The sequence below is a fragment of the Ylistrum balloti genome, unplaced genomic scaffold (assembly GCF_031769215.1).
Source record: "Ylistrum balloti isolate Yb309-2 unplaced genomic scaffold, AGI_CSIRO_Ybal_v1 Utg370120, whole genome shotgun sequence".
Classification (NCBI taxonomy): Eukaryota; Metazoa; Mollusca; class Bivalvia; order Pectinida; family Pectinidae; genus Ylistrum; species Ylistrum balloti.
Window position 1 is genome coordinate 528,432 of NW_026782137.1, and position 21,248 is coordinate 549,679.

The window sequence follows — 21,248 nt, forward strand, 5'->3', positions numbered from 1 at the left end:
ACCATTCAGGCACGGGCGATGCATCGGTGAATCGTTACACCTCTAATAATAAGTGGTTGTGTTTGTCATACTGTTGTTCAAATTGACTTAAAGTGTATATCCAGCCGAATATGTCACGGGGTGGATCTGGGACGCTGTTTTTTGTCTTAGAATATCGTGTTATTTAGAATCTTCTACATACATGAAATATCTAGGTTTCTGTACTCACCGTTTGCTTATCATACCAAATTACACGACTGTAAACAAAACATGTTTATGTTATCGCTCTAATTGACACGTATTATGTACAACAAACATAGCATATATTTGCTGATTTTATAACGGTTCAATTTTATTTGTACATATCTAAATGATAATCAAGCTACCTGTGTTTTTCATGTATCATGTAAGATGTGTATTTAAAACGTAACAATTTCGATATGTTTCAGTTTGATAAAGCATTGTGCACTAAACAGATAATACTTACACAGCTCATTCCTTATCTCTCATTGCTAAAAACTTCCTGGTGTAACTAGAGTGGGGTAAGAGAAAAGACATTTTATAAATTTTCGGGTGTAAACTAGAGTGGAGAAGGAAAAAGAAATTTTATTTTCAATTCAGCATGAAACCCTGCTGGAACAACCATTGGATCCTACATTTTACTACCATAGGATGTATTGCACTACTTCCTTGCTTTGTAAATTCGTCATGTAAGTAAAATTTATTCTTTCAGGTCTATGTTTTGGTTGACATGTATTTGCCATCATTTCATTGTCACATCATGGTCTCTCTTAATTCACGATAGATTTTTATTCATACCTGTCGATTCATTACCATCTAACACCCTATATATTGGTGCTGATACACTTAACACGAACATTCCCCTCGAATGAAGGCGACACTGCAATAAAAATACATTACATCATTTTTGCGCTGTTTATGATACCAGTATTTCTAATCGATTAAAAAGAGCAGTGTCCATATTCGTAAATATGTCTTGCCGTGATTTCCCGCATCGGGCAGGTATATGGAGATTTGTTGTGAATGACAGCTTTTCAATCGAGTTAGTTATTTTTCAAAGGTAACAATAAACAGGAGCATGTGTGCGGGTAGGTGTAACTTCTGAAGAATAAATAACATGAGTGAAAGAACAACCATATATAACAACCAGGAGCTTGTTTCTAAGATATTAAAAATCACAGCACTGAAAATACTCACAGCAAAACCTTCCTTCAGAAAAGTGGTGAAAACATCCATTTTGGTCACCAAAGGTCACAGGCACAAAGAGTCATCAACATCAATCAATATCTTATGCTTTTCATTTGCACATCTTTTACAATGTTAAGTTATGTCAAAAGTCAATATAACAGTCACCTAAAGTCATAGCCCAAACAGATCTTCCAATTCCAATCAATATAGCATTAGCTTCATTTGCAAATTTTATAACAATGTAAAGTTATCAAAAGTCAACGCTTAGGTCACCAAAAGTCACAGATAGAGTCTATAGTATTTTCCTCTTCCATATCAATAACATGTCGAAGGTTTCAAGTCAAGTTATGCTTCTTCCAGTTAAGCTGACAGTACAAATATATCGACATATCGACGAAAGCTTACATGTATTTGTACATTATCGATTGATATCAGAGAGATTCAACGTCCTACTTGTCTCTATGGTGTATAAAACGTAAATCAATTGAAACACGTGGGATTACCACAGATTTGGATACTAGTAGTGGGTCACCTAATAGAAACATGTATGTCTCTGCATACAATGTTTAAAAGCGACACGCGTTCAGATCGTGTGTTAGTGGGAAATGTATCGGTCGCCTCTAAAATAGCTCGGATATTTTTGACAACAACTTTTAAAGTAAAATATAGTTTCAAAAGTAAGCTTTTGCTCTTATGTCCCATCATTCCTCTTTCATTGAAGTATGTGTCAGAAATAAATAATTATTTTGAAGGAATATTCCGCAGTTGCAAAATATTTGGCTGTTTTGAAGAACTCATTCTAACGACTTCTAAAACTTAATTTCTATACAGGGTATTGGGTAAACACATCATCTTGAATGCCGTTCACTAAAATGTCCATTGGGCTGCAAATATATCACTTGATGAAACTTATTTTCTGTTTATTTATAATTTACACAAGTATTTCATTCTGTTCGGTTTATTATACAGCAAACATTTGATGACGCAATCAGGCCCGCGCGAACGTTTGTAGATCGAATTTCCGCAAATATATGTTCATTTAAATGGTAAAATAAGTTGTACGATTTCCATAAGAAACATATTAAGTAAATAATTTCGAACAATATTAATCAAAAGCATCTTATTATACCATAACGGAATATTCCTTTAAAATCTCTAACGAGAACTTTTATCATCAATGCACCGATTTTGCCGAACTGTTCGCTGTGCTTATAGCTAGGTATGCCTAAAACTATTCTGTGGACAAATTGCCTTGCTATTTACCAACGTGTGTTTGTTTACGAGATAAGTTGGGGGCGTAATATACTGAAAGGATAAAGAAACGCAGGGTAATATTCATTCCGATATTTTGAAAACGCGTTCTCCAAATAAAGTGAAACTTACACCTTGTCATGTATCGAAAATTTAGTCACGGTACAGTGCGCAGCTCTGGTAAATGGAGGAAGGAAAAAACAAGAATCTCGTGCACCGTGTTGTTCTGGTCTCATGCAGCGTTGGTAAAGTCACTCTTCGTTAGTCTTTATACAGACCAATTTGATTTTGAATTTGATTCGTTTTAAGAATGGCACGACTCACAGAAGTTCAGAGGGGTCAGGCCATTCAGATGCTGATGCAAGGACAGCTGCAAAATCAGGTTGCTAGGCACTTTGGTGTTAATGTTTCCACCACAGAACGTCTTGTAAGACATCTTCGGGAAACTGGGCGATTGGCCGATCGACCTAGGTCAGGACGTCCGTGCGTAACGTCATGACGTCAGGATCGCTATATCGTCGTCTCTCATGTGCGTAATCAGCGCCTTACTGCCGTTGAGAGTGCACTTAATGTTCGTGGAAATCATGGGCGTCCTATAAGTTCAAAACTGTAAGGAATCGATTACGAGAAGTTGGTGTAAGAGCACGTCGCCCCTACGTAGGTCCACACCTTACCCCAGATCGACGTTAGCGTCGTATGGCCTGGGTAGCTCCACTGAGGCAGTGGAGACAAGTTTTCTTCACGGACGAGTCTCGATTCTGTCTTTATCGATCTGACGGCCGTCAACGTGTCTACCGACGTCGTGGCGAATGTTTTACGGACGCTTGCGTTGTAGAGATGGATAGGTTTGGGGGCGGTTCAGTAATGGTGTGGGGAGGAATCTCACACGGGTTAAAATCACAATTGGTTGTTATTGATGGCAATTTAACAGCAGCTAAGTATAGAGATGAGATCCTCCGACCCTATGTTATCCGTTTCTTACAGCAGCATAATATAACCCTCCAGCAGGATAATGCTAGGCCCCACGTAGCAAGGATTTGCCAAGTCTTTCTGGCCAACAACAACATTCAACCACCAGATTGGCCACCATATAGCCCTGATTTGTCCCCGATCGAGCATCTTTGGGACCAGTTGGATAGACAGATTCGAAAGCGCCAGCCACCCCCTGCTACTCGAGAGCAGTTGACCAGAGCTCTGATTGAAGAGTGGGACAACATCCCCATAAGACGGATTAACGCTCTCATGAACTCTATGACCAGAAGAATAAGGGCCGTGACCACAGCAAACGGCGGACACACAAGATATTGATGACTCAGTTCAATTTCAATTTCAAAATCCTATGGGTCCATTCAATTTAATCGTTAGTACCTCTAGACCAATTGTCAGATGCAAAATACAGACTTTGGAATTTTTTAGCTTTAATTTATCTGTAAGTATACAAAATTTCGTTTTAAATGAAGCCCGATATCATACTTAATATCTGGTTTAAAGTTCACCCTGCGTTTCTTTATCCTTTTAGTATATTATGACCTGTAGTGAAATGTCGCTAATTATGCAATGCAAACCAACAATTTCGAAAATGCTCGAAGGTATCAAATTCATTACATACTCTTAGCAATAATCAGTAAGTGTGATACAATAAAAAAATGTTCATGTGAAAAAGTGCATGAAGTGTTGTTTTTGGTTTAAGTTCAACTTCCCAACCATTCAAAATACCCATGGACCATATACTGTATATGTATATATGCACTTCATCATAAATTTGAATGCAAATTGAAAAATGCATTTTCCATTTTTTTTTTTTTTTGATAAAAAAGTAAAACACCAATATACTTAGAAATAGGAATAAACCTTGTCTTTTATTTTCATTATTTTGTTTGGAAGATAGAGGTCATCGGAAGATATATATCATTGTAAGTTATAAAGCTTACTATTAAAAAACCTTTATACAATATATATAGCTCTCTTGTCGCTCCAGGACTCGTCAGGGAAGGCAATTGAGATAGTGGAAAAAGCTCTAAAACTTATATTGAATAATTTTAAAATATCGACAACATTTTAAGCTCTTGACAATTACTGACGAGTCCTATTTAATGGGACGAAAGAGTGTGTACAGTTTGATTCATTGGTTGGTTGTGCTACATTTCATCATAATTGTCCAATGAAAGGTGCTTTCAGTTGTACAAATAAGATATATCCCTTCTGAGTTGAATAAAAGCACTGTCTCAAGCACACAGAAATCGACGGCGTCAGAATTTCGATTCCTTCTTCTTTGTGATAGATTAGATTCCCTAATTGAACATATACAATGCCACGAGGAACAATTGTCATGTTTTGTTTTATTATGTTTTGACAGACAACATCGCCAAAGGAAAGCCAGCTTCACAAAGTACTGTTTATCTTGGATGGAGTGCTGTCAAGGCTTTAGACGGTGTGATAGGAACAGATGTGGAAGCTAACGGAGGAGGCAGCTGTAGCTCTACTAACCCTACAGGATCTCGTGAGGCTTGGTGGAGTGTTGATCTTCAACATATATCAAGGATAAAAACGATAAAAGTCACATACAGACAGTTGTGTAAGTAACTATATAACCTGTCATAAGTTGTTCAACGCCACACTGTCGAAGAAAATCAAATCATACTTGATTTTTTGTAGTGAATCTTGTTTTACGATGGCAATGAAGGCTATATTTGGAAACACAAGAAAAAATCTTAACTGAATAAAAATAAGAACATTGACATGTTCACTCACATATGACAATTCACAGGACATATGTATCCTTAGCAGAGCATGACTTATCTGAATTGAATAATTAAAATGTTTCACGTGAAGTATTTACTTACTTTGAAATAAGTGATTTGAAGTGCATTGTATAGAGTGTTTTTGATGATGGTCTAGAAATATGATGAATAAAATAATCACACTTCCTGATGTTATATCCTTGTGAGGTAGAAAGAAACAGTTGATTCTCCAAGTGAATATCGTCGTCTCTTGTACGAAAGTACATGTATTTATAAAATGCATGTGTATAGACTACTTACTGGTGTCATCGTTTCAGCAGAAGACGCTTACTCTTTCGGAACGTCGGGTACTCTTCTCCCTTTTCCCGGGTCTTTGTGTAAACCTTTGATACGTTTACATTCATCCCTTGTTTTATCGATTTTGAGTTTGGATTACAATTACATTCACATGTTGTATATACTTTTTATTTCTACATATCTCTCTGTACTATCTGAAATATTTTCCGTATAAAAGATCAAAAAGATTTTTCCTATAAAGGGATTAATAATTGTAAGATATGTTCTTATATTTGTGATATCTCGAATAGTTAATTATGTTAGCTAGTCAATTTAAAAAATTGTACAGAAGATGTTCAATTCAAAGAATGGTACCTATTGGAGCAATTCCTCAGTCATTAAGTGATAAGCTTAACATTTTGCAGGAAGGCACTTTAAGGTTAGCTTCATTTAGTATACTTTTCGAACATTATCTTATGGACAAAATGTTGGCATTTACCTATGAAAATGTTATTGTTTAGACTCTTTCAAACGTTAATAAAGATTTTTGTTTAACTATCCAACTGTGGGGTCCTTTGAATGAAGTTCAAGCTAAATATTGATAAAGAAGGTAACATAACCTCAATGTATAAATGGTCTATTTTTATATAAAATAGTTCCGTATTGATAAATTAAGTCACATAACTTATAAATGGTCTATTTTCACATCAAACATTTTTGAAAATGACTGGAAGTATTTATAACCAGCCTGCAAATATGAAGAGAACATTCAGTACATTGTACCACCATCATAAAATCATGATTTATACATGATAAGTTGCTGGATATTGATCAGATATAGTATAAGTTATCTCAGGTATCTCTGAAAACAATGTATACTTCACAAACATCTTACTGACCAAGGGGAGGGGACGAGGGATACTGCTTACTGACCATGGGGAGGGGACGAGGGATACTGCTTACTGACCATGGGGAGGGGACGAGGGATACTGCTTACTGACCAAGGGAGGGGACGAGGGATACTGCTTACTGACCAAGGGGAGGGGACGAATGTAACTGCTTACTGACCAAGAGGAGAGGACGAGGGATACTGCTTACTGACCAAGGGGAGGGGACGAGGGATACTGCTTACTGACCAAGGGGAAGGGGACGGAGGGATCCTGCATACTGACCAAGGGGAGGGGACGAGGGATACTGCTTACTGACCAAGGGGAAGGGGACGGGGATCCTGCATACTGACCAAGGGGAGGGGACGGGGGATACTGCTTACTGACCAGGGGACGGTAACTGCTTACTGACCCAAGGGGGAGGGGACGAGGGATACTGCTTACTGACCAAGGGGGGGGGGAGAATGTAACTGCTTACTGAGAGATACTGCTTACTGACAAGGGGAGGGGGAGGTTACTGCTTACTGACCAAGGGGCGGGGGGAGGGCTTACTGACCAAGGGAGGGAGGGATACTGCTTACTGACCAAGGGGAGGGGACGAAGGTTACTGCTTACTGACCAAGGGGCGGGGGGAGGGATACTGCTTACTGACCAAGTGGGAGGGACGAGGGACACTGCATACTGGCAAGGGGTGGGGGGTGAGGAGTGATACTTCTTAATGCTAAGGGGGAAGGGGTACTGCTTACTGACCAAGGGGAGAGGACGAGGGACATTGCTTACTGACCAAGGGGGAGGGACGAGGGATACTGCTTACTGACCAAGGGGAGGGGACGAAGGTTACTGCTTACTGACCAAGGGGCGGGGGGGGGGGGAGGAATACTGCTTACTGACCAAGAGGGAGGGACGAGGGTAGTGCTTACTGACCAAGGGGAGGGGACGAGGGATACTGCTTACTGACCAAGGGGGAGGGGACGAGGGATACTGCATACTGACCAAGGGGTGGGGGGTGAGGAGGGATACTTCTTAATGCTAAGGGAGAAGGGGTACTGCTTACTGACCATGGGGAGAGGACGAGGGACATTGCTTACAGACCAAGGGGGAGGGAACGAGGGATTCTGCTAACTGACCAAGGGGGGAGGACGAGGGACACTACTTGCTGACCAAGGGGAAGGGACGAAGGATACTGCTTACTGACCAAGTGGGAGGGGACGAGGGATACTGTTTACTGACAAAGGGGAGGGGACGAGAGACACTACCTACTGACAAGGGGGGGTGGGAGGGGGGTGAGGAGGGATAATTCTTAGTGACCAAGGGGGAAGGAACGAGAAATATAGGACGGCACCTTTAGCACAAGCATTTTTCCGTGTACATTTTCTGATCTCTGCTTCTTTGGGTCAATTCTACAAAATAAGATAAAAATCAGACAAAAGATTACATGAAAGCCATCTGATAAAAACTGATAACTGTATGATACGTTCGTGATGAAATGACTAAACGGGCACGTAACAATGTTCCCGGGGCCGGGGCAGGATACCAGTATACCACGTTACTGTATTTAAATTAGCGCACATTAATTTTAGCGGTTTTAAAAGAATAAGACAAAGAATTTTCCTTTTTTTCTAAAAAGCGATAATAGTATTTTTCTGATACATCCTATTTATTTCCATGTGTCCTTAACATTTGACAGGAAAGATTATTACGGAGCCATATTTGATATAAAATATGCTTCACCATACAGTTGAGGTGACTGTTCTAACTGACCAATAGTACTGTTTGTATTACACAGTTTTTAGAACCGAAGTATTGTTTTTGTAGTATTTTTCATACCAGTGACAGGAAGTATAAATGTTTGTGCTGCACTTGAATTAGGGCAATGACTTAAGCAAGAAGTGTTTTAGAATTGGAATGTCACTACAGTAAGTACATAAACATTATATATAGTAAAGAGAAACAACGATGACATATTTGATTGGTCAATCAATAAGATCAACCAATCAAATAGCCCTGTGAAAATTGAAATAGCTCTCGTTTCTGTGTCAGATATACCTAAACAAAAGCAGCAAAATAGACTAATGTTTCCTGCAACTGGCAGTGCCATCGTCGGAATACGCCAGCCACATATATTTTGCTGTATTCGGCAATGGCGAAAAACAGCTGTATTTTAGCACGTGTGGTAATTCGACAGAGTTACATTCTGAATGAACTTTAATATTACTTTTGAAATAACTGTTGAAATAAGTGTTTTATATGTTGTGATAAATTTGCTTGTTTATGAAAATTCATAAAATCGCTGGCATGTAAATTGAAGTTTGGAACTATATTTCTACGCGGAGCAATTATTTTGGCGTAAGTCATCAGGCAAACTTCAGCGTAACATCACCGACAGGTAAACAAAGCTTGAACAACAAAACTACCGAAGTTTTGATTGTCTGATTTTCAATCAATATTGCAAGATAAAAAGAATACATGGTCAGTGTCTTGAAATTGGGATCGTAATAGCTCAGAACGTTCATAATGATTGATCTCAATTGCGCTTTTTTTATCAATTTCATTCTAATGTATAGTCTTGATTCGTAATCATACATTTCAGATCCCTTTCGACTTTCTGGATTCTACCTCTATGTTTCCAATACGTCTGTTTTGAACGGACAGCGAAATACATGGCATATGTGTTACCATGACGACATCAAGGATCCTGATCTTCTTCCATCCTTTAACCAATCTCGTCCCTGTATTGTAGACGGACAATACGTCATATTCTACAACAAACGTCCCGCAGATAATGAACCCAAAAACCATATATACTACTCGCCAACAAATGCTGTTGTAGAGCTGTGTGAGGTGCAGGTGTTTGGTAATATAATTATACATCATGATTTATCCACAATTTATCGGCGAACCTAACCAGTATACACATGGTATAAATTTACCACAATTTACGTTTGAAATTTGGAGTGACGTCAAAGAGAGAGAGCGATACCTTTCGCGAGAATTCACGTATATAATGTATCGACATAGGAACTGTCAGAACAACAACACAACAAAGTCTATGAAAATTATTCGTTTGTCTGTTGATTTTCATTTTTAATCCACCTAAAACATATTCGTAGGATTCATCCATCAGTATTTCCACTCAGCCACCAACTTCCCATTTAATTCTATGTTAAACAGATGGGAGTATATCAGGTTGTGAACGTCCATCTGGTCAAGCGTATGAATACATATTTGGTGGTCAAGGCGAGACGTCCACCAAAATGTAATCCTGGTGGATGTAAATGTAACACTTACATTTTGTGTTGCAATCCCACATATATCATTAATACGCTAAATTGTAGTATGAGACTATGTAATACATTTTCTTGTGATTTTTTTCTCAGTGTTGAAATTAATAAATCTAGGTGCCTCCAAAGTAAACAGAACTGGTCAACAGTCACTTTCAATTCGGTATCAATATACAGGATCCTGACTTGTCCGAAGTTGTTGGACTTTAGTAAGACTATCATAAAAATTATGTAATTTATAACGTTTTCAAATTTTAACAGAAGAAATTTATTGTCAAATATATACATTTGCCACAAAATCATTACTATCTTCATAACATTCTTGATTACCAAGTTTGTCACCTTTGCCTGCTACAGTAGACGTCGACCTGACAGTCCAAATTACAAATGTTGAATCCGTTACAAACATAATTTTGTCACTTACTGGCAGAATCGACTTCAATTGATAATTTTCGCGATTATTCTTTTTGAAAAGTCACATCCATCCAATCCTCGACACGTGAACGAGAAAAGTTCCCAAAGAAAAATTAGACACATCGTTTTGTTTTGTGATTTTTAAGAAAATGCTAATTCACAATCAACTGTTTTTATTTCAAATGAACGAAACATTTAAATTGATATTAGTAAAATATTAACTGCGAGGGTGTACACTTTTATTTAAATAATCCAGTTAAATGGTTACACTACTATCTCATACAATTTCTATTGATAATGACACAAGGAACTATATTATAACGGCTACTCACGGATTTAAACTTGATGACATCGGTATTTGGTTAGATGGGAAATTTAAATGACGTAGTCCTCGTTTTTTTATTTTTGTTTTTGTTTTGTTTTGTTTTTTTTATAGATATATGAGAACGGAAATATAACAAACTGTTAGCAGATGGGGTATATGTCGTTGTTGAATACATTTATATTGCATATAGTTAAAGAAAATATATGTCACGTTTATGTACCGATAAAAATGAAAATCAAAGCAATGAAAAATACCCTGCCTAAAAGCATTTATTAAAGATGAATGTATCTACTTCTTTACTTTACTAGGATGTCCAATAAATAGGTTTGGACCTGGCTGTAATAAAAGATGTAACTGTGGTGTGGGTGGATGTGATCCGGACACAGGTCGGTGTGACGTCACTGGATGTCAGAAAGGATGGACCGGACGAAGCTGTTCCGAAGGTGACATTGATAAAACATGCTGTAGGCATGTGTTGATGTTTTTTTTTTTAATTAGATGAGCTCTCGTTACATTTGGCATAAATTCTAAGCTTGAGTACAAAAATTATTTCAATGTAGTCTAATATAATGTAAACGGAAATCTGACAAAATTTTAAAGCAAAAAAAAAAAAAAAATCAATAGAACTGAACATGTGTTTCAAACAACAACGTGCTTATGTTTCTTTCAATTTCATTTATTAGAATGTGGACTTGGTTTGTTTGGAGTTGACTGTAGTCAAACATGTCATTGCTTCACATCCGGATGTGATAGAATAACAGGGCGTTGTACGCTGTCAGAATGTGCTGTAGGGTGGAAAGGAAATGCCTGTGATTCTGGTAATTATACCCTATTTTTTCAGTTTTGCAGGTACGACGTAAAATTGTCTGCCTGCTTGTCAGTGTAGAACATTAATTTTTTTTCAATTTTCATCACCTTCTTTTCCGTTGTTTAACTATTCTCTTGCCAATACTTCCGCGATTATTTTTCTTACTGGTGAACGTTATGGAGATAAGCCGAAAACTGAAATTATTTGTAAGAGAGAACAGATCGAGGTTTCGATATGGCCGAGATATGTTCTCTTCACAAATATACAATGTTGACCTCCTTTGTATTAACTGCCAGTTCCATTAACATTATCTCAGACGAAAGGCCGCCTAAATCCATCTTTATACAGTTTACACCTGCATTCCCAACTAGTGGATATGAATTATACAAACAGTGCTTTAAATAATATTTTATCATTGGAACAACCTATTTGGTAAAAATGTGGCCAAACGGATGTACTAATTAATCTAATTCCAGACACGTGTTACTATACCACAAAATAAAATTAATTGATTTGAGGTCATTTACATAAATTCAAGAATATACCAAAATAACAAATATTCTGCAAACTATAGTTTAAACGCGAAATGTTCTTTAAATGAATGAAATTATGTATTATGTATTAATGAATGAAGTCCCGACTTGTTGTAATCAAGTAAACGCGGGATACAGCTCGAGTACAACAATATTATTTGTGGTTCGTTCTTATATGGCAGGGGAGGTAACTCTTATTTCGATTATCAAACCACATTATCTCTCCATGAAATGTTCAAGGGATGGTTTAGCGAGACAATTTTCACATGGTGTAGTACTGATTCCTATTTAAGGCACAGACAATTATCGTTGGTAGCACACATGGGAATGGAGGCAATACTTGATGAACCGTTTCCCAGTTTTTGAAGAGCTATACCCTATCGTCTGCCTGTCAATCTTTGAATACATGTATATGATTTTGTGCGTTTTGGCACACTACACACCTTTCTATTCTGTGCGTTAGAGACTATCTCTAGTAACTCATTTGTGCATTGACGTATTCGACTACACAGCTATTAACCTAAGACTAGATAATCATGAGAATATTCATGTTGAAGCAAAATATAGCTATAGTGAAATTGCAAATATGTTGATGCCTTGATAAAGTTGAATTCCCTGTTATTTCCAGTTCATATGTTAATACTTTGTGAAAACATACATATTTAAATGTTATCATTCTGAACATAATATAACAAAACTGATAACAATTATTTGCTTAGCTCTTTACCTTTACGAAGTGTGCTTATCTTGTCTTTCATCTTGCAGCATCAAATCCCTTACCAGAGTGAATGTATTTCTTTGAAATATATGTCCAAAGATTGATTTTCTACCAGCTGGATGTTTTTCTTTAGTTAAAGTCTACCTCGAAAGAGATCATTCATAATTTCACGCCTTTAATTTGATCAATGTGAGATGTGCCGGTATTCTATTGTGTTTTACCGGTTCTCCACAATCTTCTGGAAGTGTTGTACTACCCCTTATCTTTCATAGAAGCCATTATAATTTGTCGCATACAACCTTTTTCATGTCAGACTGTATAGACCATGAGGTAGGCCCTTTAATGTCTGTACGTTAAGAATCACAGTTTAAGTGAAACGTACCAGCTATACGCCTTGCTAAGTGTTTTTGAAAGCCAGAGCAACATTGTGTTGTGTCAACATTTCATATTGATGTATAGTTCGTCATATAATTACACAAAATACATTAAATGTTACAGTTTGGAAAATGTAGTATTTTTTATTGATTAACTGGAATATTTAACAATGCAACTGATGTATATACTTTTGGGGTGTTTTAAAATCTTCAGCAAAATGAAACCTGTTTTAAATATGGTCCTAATGCAAAATTTCAGACTTTGAAAGTTTTCTTTAACGAAATATCGATAGAATAAACACTGGAATTTTGTATTTAGCATATGATATGTAAGTATATGTGAAATAATACATTTTAATTTTTCGTTTTGTTGGTGTAGTATCAGAAAGACGGAAACAATAGACTGTTCAGTGCTTGCCGAATAACATGATTAACTTTCTTTTTTGTGTTGTTTATAGTGGGATAAGTACAATTGAATTCGTGTAGATTTTACTTGACTATGTTATTCAATTTACTCAAGTTCAATTGTAGTTATTCCTCAATAACCTAAACGAAACATAAACTTATTCCTTAAATACGGTGTTAAGCTTTATTGAGTTTAACAATCTCTACCACTGACATGCTACATAAGATATTTTTTCTTAAAATGAATCCTGGATTACATTTTATTGTATCTCTACTGTCATTTACGATAGTTAAAGAACGTCTACATTATATAACAAGGAAATTTTCACTTTAATTGATCCCAGAATTACCTTTACATGAATACATAAAGACATAAGTGATGGAAATTCTATAAAAAAAAAAAAATCCAACGTGAGGGAACAAATTAAGACTAGCTTATCACAAATCAATGCAGTTGAGTGGACTTAGCTAGAAAAATAAGGTACCGTTTAAATACATAATCTGATTTTGCTTTTTACTTGTGTTTACTCTTTTGATCTTTGAAGGACACTGTTTCCTTATCGCTATTTAAAGCCATTGTTGGTTTTAATTACCTTTATTATTTTGACAAATTTTGATTCAGCATGTGGCACTGGCACATTTGGCAGGGCATGCGCACAGACTTGTCACTGCGCTGAATCGGGGTGTAACCCCATCAGTGGCAGCTGTACTCAGCCAGGATGTACATCCGGATGGACAGGAGTGGCTTGTGACACGGGTACGTATCAGGTAAAGATAGAAAAACGATGAAATCAAAACGATTCATGACGAATAAATCATCAATCACATGTATGTCCATATTCACCCCAAAACTTCTCTCATTAACATTATTTATGCAAAATATATAATGTAACAAATTACTAAACTGGTGACGTCATGCTACTTACGACGTGGCAATGTTGATGAACGGAGTTACGAAAGTCGCATAATCATATCTCAGATCTTATTTTCGTCATTTTGGTATGAAAAGCACAATTGTACAATGCTTTTGCATTAATACATATATGCGGTATGTTTTCCGTTTCAACATTACTTATAAAATATTCTGCGATGAAATTGATACAATATGCCAGATAATTGTATTACTGAAATTGTAATTGGAAGTGAAATGAAGTACAGTTTGTTGTTAAGGCATTGTAAATCCAGTTCATTTAACTTTTATGTATATCATTGCAACTCATGTTTTGAAAGTGTAAGGCCGTTCAAATAAAAATTTTAAAAAGCAAAATAAAGCGGCCATAGTTATCATCAAGTAAAGTGATGTTTTTCTAATAGCGAGTAAAAACTGTTGATATACACATTTAGTTGATATTATTTTGAAATTATAAAATATTGACGTTTCTGAATTTTAATAAAGTCTTTGGCTTGTGCATATCTCCATCTGATTTTGACACTTTCACCAATTTCGATTTTTGATGCACTATATGCAACACCACTGATAAATCCCAGAAGGTCGCCACAGATGTATAATACAATTCAATTCATCATAAAGATGGACTGAATCTTATTCTTATCTAAATTTGTACTGAAGGAATATTTTCTTGTGTGTCTTTTTTACATGTACTTTTTACATACTTTTGTGTTAACATTGGATATAGATTCTGCTATATTTCCCATTGCTGCGTTTCAGTTTGTCCAGAAGGACACTTTGGTTTAGACTGTAAGCAAACATGCCACTGTTCTATTCCTGGATGTGACAGATTCAATGGACAATGTATCTATACAGGTTGTCTCGCTGGATGGAAAGGACTGTCTTGTGATCAAAGTAATATATCGTTTATTCTTCATAATTTGAAATATATGTATCCGTCGTTAAATAAAGCTCCAAAACTTTGTTCATCTCAAACATTGTTTTCCCTTTTTACATTGAAAGCAAGTCTAATTAATTGATGTTAATTAATTGTACTCAAATTAAGAAAAAGAAAGAAAAAAGATGATTTTTGCGAAATTATGTATTTGAGATTAAAAGTAATGTAAGTAACTGCAATTAGCATGAAATCACTTCACGGAACCATTGGCAGTTATCTGATGGAATTTAATTCATTATTTGATAATGCTGAATCTACATGTATTTTTATTTGAATGTCTTTCGTAAAATCTATTAAGATAGAAATGGATCCTTTCTGTGTATATTCTTTTAATGATATTTATTTTTAAAAAATGCGCCTTTAATCTGGATAGTGTTCGGCTCGCCTTATATCTACGAACGCAATCTTAATGACGTTCAACGCTTATATCTTATATCTATCATTATCAATATTCATAATCAACCGGTTTACATTTCCTGCAAAAATATTCTTGCATTTCATGTGTAGGCAATACACAATTAACTTAAGTAAGGTCACATAGCATCACTGCCATTCGATAGTAAATACTTTAGCATAAAAACTTATTAATCAATTTTAATGATAGCATGCGGGGTTGGCAAATATGGCCAAGACTGTAACTATGCCTGTAACTGCGCAACTCCCGGATGTGACGTTATCAGCGGTAACTGTATAGTACCCGAATGTGAGGTGGGATGGGAAGGTTCAATTTGTAACATAGGTAAGTAATGATATGAATCAGGATCCATCTGTATTGTTGAAGAGGCATATACGTGTTTTGTATTGCCAAGTGTGTACTGATCCCGCATTTATCTAAAATTGTGCTAGTTTTCTCACCATCTCATTAGCAAAATACGTATAAGCAAACAGTGATAGTCTGGAGTAGTTTATCTGTGAATTATTTATTGGATGAGTTATTTTTATAATGATTATTCTTACCCAATCAGCTTGCAACATCAGCACATTTGGCAGTAATTGTGATCAGACATGTCACTGTACTATACCAGGATGTGACAGATTTACCGGGTTATGTAACGTGACAGGGTGTGACGTTGGCTGGACTGGTCTTTCATGTGACAAAGGTACCTACATTTTGATTGTACAAAAGTCTTGCTTGTCCCTCTTAATATAATAGGAACAAGTTTTTTCCAGAATAATAAAACTTTGATAGAAATATATCAATATCATTTTTCAAGTTTTCTCTTGTATTTTTCTTAATGTTTTTCTGCTTCTTTTTACGTAAAAGCGGCTCAGACGGACAGTAAGGCTGTGGTAAGTACGTGCAAATAATACTCACCAAATACTTCGTGTATCGCAATATGTGATGAAATTTTATGAAAACCTTAACAGATACCAACAGTGATCTTTAACCTTAACTTTTTGTCGGGAATCAAAGTAAAATCGCATGAAAATCTAACTTTTAAAGAAAACGTTTGATAAAGCAGGTGCTCAGAATAGTAATAGGATGACATCTTATGTTTAATGGTTTAGCTCTTACAGCTGCCAAACAAACAATTCATATAATTTCAGATGTCGACAACAGGTGCTTCAGTCGGATACGCATTGCTTGGAACGTTGCTGTTTATTTCTATCTTTTTCAATATAGGACTCATCATTGACCGTCTAAGGTATGACGATAGTGTATTATGATATGGCTTTTAAAAATTTCAACGCATTTTGTTATAATTCTATTTTCGATGGTCTTCAATTCTTTTCGGATTTATCATATACACATAAAAAATTAACGCAGCAAATGTGATGATGTCGCAAACATTTCAAAGACTATTAGTAAATTAGATTGGATATATTTGTGGTTTGGCAACCCTACTCATGCTTTTCATCGGTGATAATTATACTTTTACATATATCTATATAAATACCAAGATGTATTTTTTCATGAGTGTCATCATTATGTCTACGTATACATGTGTTTGGAAAATACAATAAAAGTCGCCATACGGTAACCATAGCCATTCACATTATTCTTGTGGTTGACTATGTGAGAAAATGGAGAATGCACGAATTAAATTTAATATATTCCTATAAATGTTTATAGTTGTTTGGTATATACATATTCAAATTAAGTACAAGAGTATGTTGTGATCAAATGAAAGAAATTTGGATAAAACTGAGTTACTCATGATACTGTACTCCAGCTCATTGACGTCCTATTAAGTGCAATATCTCTCTATCTCAAGTTAAAGACAATATGAAAACAAACCTTGAAAAGAATCCTTATCTAAATGGAAATTATTTTATTAAGAAAGAATGATGAAAAAATAGGTTTATTCTGCGTAGATATAGATTACATTTAAAAGTATATCACTGATACAGGGAACGATGAAACATTGTGATAATACTTTCAACTATCTTGTATCTATGTATATCTAACATATACAATGATCATTGCAGAACAAAAAGGAAGAAGTCCCAGCCTGAAAAAGTTGACGATAAAGTGCAATATCAAAGTTAGTATCAAAAATCCTCTTACGTACAAACATAAATACATATACAAACGCGGTCAGAATTCATTAATCTTATTTTAGAACATGTTTTCAGTTATTTTTTTTTTAATCCCTTCTTTTCGGTTTTGTTCCTTTTTCAATTTGTCTTTCAGGATATTAATTTATATTTGTATAAACCATCATAAAGGGTATATATTTGACGTCACGTAGTGCTCTTTAAGGTTTCAAGGGTAAGGTGTTTTTATCTTGTAGATACACTGAAAGACACTAACATCTACGAAGAACTAGACAACAAAGTTGAAAAGGCAAAGAGCATTTACGATACCCTAGCAAAGTAGTATGGATAGGATCGACACGAATGTGACCTTTTACCAATACGTTTCCAACGTATGTGCTGATTCGTGTGCCTGACATCAGTGACTTCCGGTTTTTCTCTTTGAACAGAACACGTTACCCAAACGGTTTTTATTAGCATGCAAAGAGACGATTTTCGAATGGTGTAATGAATCAATCACTATATGTTATGACTTAGCATTGCCGCTAATAGGATGAATATCTGAAGTTCAATACAAGTAAGAACTATCTAGATTGATAGAAACATACATGTAAAAGGCTAGTGAAATGAAACACTTTAATATGTTAAATGTCATATCAGACAGTCATCGTATTCAGAAATTACACGACCGGAAGTTTCTAAGTAAAACAAACCTATCACTTAGGAAAACTCATACGGTCGTCGGGAAGGGATGGTAAAATGACAATAATGCATGTCTAAGTTATCTGAATCTTGGATAGCCTATTCCAGCTTTTAACTTATGCATGAAAGTCATTAAAATTTTTATTTTTCGGTGGGAATGACAATGTTCATCACAAAATGATGGCAGAGTTTACAAAAGACACAAAAAGCGAATAACATATTTTAATACAAATTTAAGATACGAACAAACTTAGTGACAACCATCAAACTTCTCTCCAAAAATCTTCAGTAACCATCATGTCTCAAGAAATACATTCTATTCATCTACATATCTCGGCTTATTTTTATTCTTTTTATATCATTTCTTTCCAGACAAAGCAACCTCTTTGACATGTTATGTATGGTAACAAACCAAGGTCGACAACGTAAAATCACTTTAAAATAAAATGTAATTGATCATGATATTTTCTGATCTGATCATTTCGCTTGTGGTGGTCCTATCAAATAACGTGGAGAGAAAAGACAGGCATAAGATTTTATTTTGATACACATGTATAATAATAAGGAGATACCTTGCAAATGATTTTAGAGCGTTTGCAATAACTCAAGGAAAAAAACAAGGTTTTGAAGGTTGAAATGTATATATAAGGTTCTATTTTCTTCAAAGTCACAAACCAAAAATAGATTACGACCTTAATCTTCCTATAAAAAGCATAAACATGTTGTTATTAGTCGTTCTTATCAGCTTATAAATACAAAAAAACAAAAAACAAAAAAGAACGTGTTACAAGGAAACTAAATAAACCACCTCACTGGTTTCGTATCTGAAGGTGACGTCTACCATTAAAGTGTTATCAAGCTGAGAGAGTATATATCATTTACCAACAGTTACGTACTCAGGAAGACCGATAATAGTCGTCGGTGACTCTGGTGCATAGATAAGAGCATACTTATGATATCTGAATTAATTCACATGTCGAAAAGTCAGCTAGTGATGTCGGTTATACACGCTGACCAAAATTCGTTAGAAATTTTATGTAGGAATGTATGATAAATCAGATATCCTCCGATAAAAACAAAACAAACAAAACAAAACAAAACAAAGCAAGTGAAATTATCATTCAAACCAAAATTAGGGCAAATTGAGAACAAAGGAATTATTTACATGGACGCCATCCAAAAAATTTGCATTGGTTTGGAAAAATATCTTAGTTTTCATTTGTGTACTTTGCAAATGTTTGCGGTTCTATTCACTGAACTTTACAGTAAACAAAATTTACATGAGCACAATCCACATCTTGATAGTTTGCCCAACATTTATTGAATTTAAACTTGAGTTAAGATTCTGGTGGTATATCGGGGTTTTATTAACTTATGAACCAGATGGCAAGTGATGATTATGTCATTGAAGTACCGATGCAATTTGAAGGAGAACAATAAATATGCCAATGTCAAAGTCTGTTTGATTTAGATATTCTTAGATAAACAGATTACACATAACGGAACGTGAGACCGGATTCAAATCGCATTTGCATTAGTGTAAAGATCAACTTCATGACTTTATAACCCCCTCAGATTGATATTGATACCGTTACATTATTATAAAATATCGACGAACCTGACTGAAGGTATGCTTTAATAAAACATTGACTATTTATATCCAATGCTACCTCTTTATCACCATAAACACACAGTGCGCTTTCAGTCATCAAGGAAGACATTTAGTCATAAGGTTAATGTATACGCAATATCTAGTACACAATGTATTTCGTTTTGAAGAAACATGTTCTCATGTATCTCGATACAACTTTGTCGTAAGGCTCTTCATAGAATATTTCTGTCCCCAAAGAAAGTGATAACGATGGCTATGTATTTGAATTCTTATAGATAGTAACGTCTTAGTATAATATATCTAAACTTTTATTTTGAGTTTCCTATCTCCTCTTTCTTTAAATACATCTAATTTTAACTCCATTATTCATTATATAGTAAACTATACCTGTTGATTCCATTCCATTTCAAAATGTTATTTTAACATTTCTATCTTGATATACACTGTATTAAACAAATGGTGTGTTGCTAGCAATATAACATAGTGTTAAATCCGTACGTTTTTATTGTAAAATAACCATGGTCCAGCCGAGATAACGATCCACGATATACCTATCGTACTTCAATAATATTGCAAAGACACGAGAAAATATGTTTATATGATATTGTAAACAGAGGATATTTAATTTCAACTATCATACTTTATCAACGCATCATCAATATTCTCTTGATCAATTTACTATTCACAACGTTTATAGATAATGTTAGATTCATTATTGTTCTGTCACATAAAATTTTGTACTACGTAACGTCGGTTTGTTTAGGTATGATATACTGTTCACCGCCCGTGCTTATATCTACAGTGGTGGCAAATATTTACACAACTGATCTCTTAACTATCCTCGGTCACAAACTTCCTGCTATAGAGGAGGGCGAGATCAGAGGCTTTTTTTGTCTTTCAGTCCAACATGAAACATAACAGTAACAAATATTGGATGTTTAATTTAATTTTCGTAGGATGTGTTGCATTTCTTCCAAATTTTGTTTCTTCGTCATGCAAGTATCAAAATGTATTATCATTTATGAAACCAATATAATTTCATTCTATTTATATCATACATAATCTTTTTTTATATAATAATTGTCATAACTTACAATCATAATTATGTTGTTAGCCTGGTAATTCTACTTACTGGAAAAATCCTTGAAATAAGATTGCCAAACCACCACTCCCTATGTGTTGATATCTAAACACCCTTTGAATGGCCCCATCCAATGTGAACACCACATTGCTATAAAGATATCAAAATACCCCTTAAATGGCCCCATCATCTGAGGACACTGTTTTGATTTGACCTTAGTCTTTACGTGGACATTAAAACCGAACTTCTTATGTTCATTAGATAAGTCGAAGATCCAACCATAACCAAATAGTTATTTAAACTACATCATGCAGCTGTTTCGACCCT

The 21,248-nt window shown here is 35.3% G+C and overlaps 1 protein-coding gene across 1 annotated transcript; it reads left to right on the plus strand.

Annotated features, from left to right (window-relative positions):
• Nucleotides 1–601: 601 nt before the first annotated feature.
• Nucleotides 602–17,869, plus strand: LOC132550312 (multiple epidermal growth factor-like domains protein 10). The gene is made up of 13 exons (XM_060214358.1): nucleotides 602–689; nucleotides 4,796–5,014; nucleotides 8,934–9,197; nucleotides 10,672–10,806; nucleotides 11,047–11,181; nucleotides 13,824–13,958; nucleotides 14,871–15,005; nucleotides 15,653–15,787; nucleotides 16,014–16,148; nucleotides 16,313–16,338; nucleotides 16,597–16,694; nucleotides 17,479–17,534; nucleotides 17,784–17,869. Exons 1-13 carry the CDS (start codon nucleotides 602–604, stop codon nucleotides 17,867–17,869), a joined length of 1,647 nt encoding a protein of 548 aa, XP_060070341.1.
• Nucleotides 17,870–21,248: the final 3,379 nt, after the last annotated feature.

What these genes read in the sequence shown, in the direction of transcription:
- LOC132550312 (XM_060214358.1), top strand. Translation starts at nt 602, where the DNA reads ATGAAACCCTGCTGGAACAACCATTGGATCCTACATTTTACTACCATA. An exon ending in AGGAGTGGCTTGTGACACGG is followed by an intron (nt 13,959 to 14,870) that starts GTACGTATCAGG and finishes GCTGCGTTTCAG; the next exon opens with TTTGTCCAGAAGGACACTTT. An exon ending in TGGTCTTTCATGTGACAAAG is followed by an intron (nt 16,149 to 16,312) that starts GTACCTACATTT and finishes TTTACGTAAAAG; the next exon opens with CGGCTCAGACGGACAGTAAG.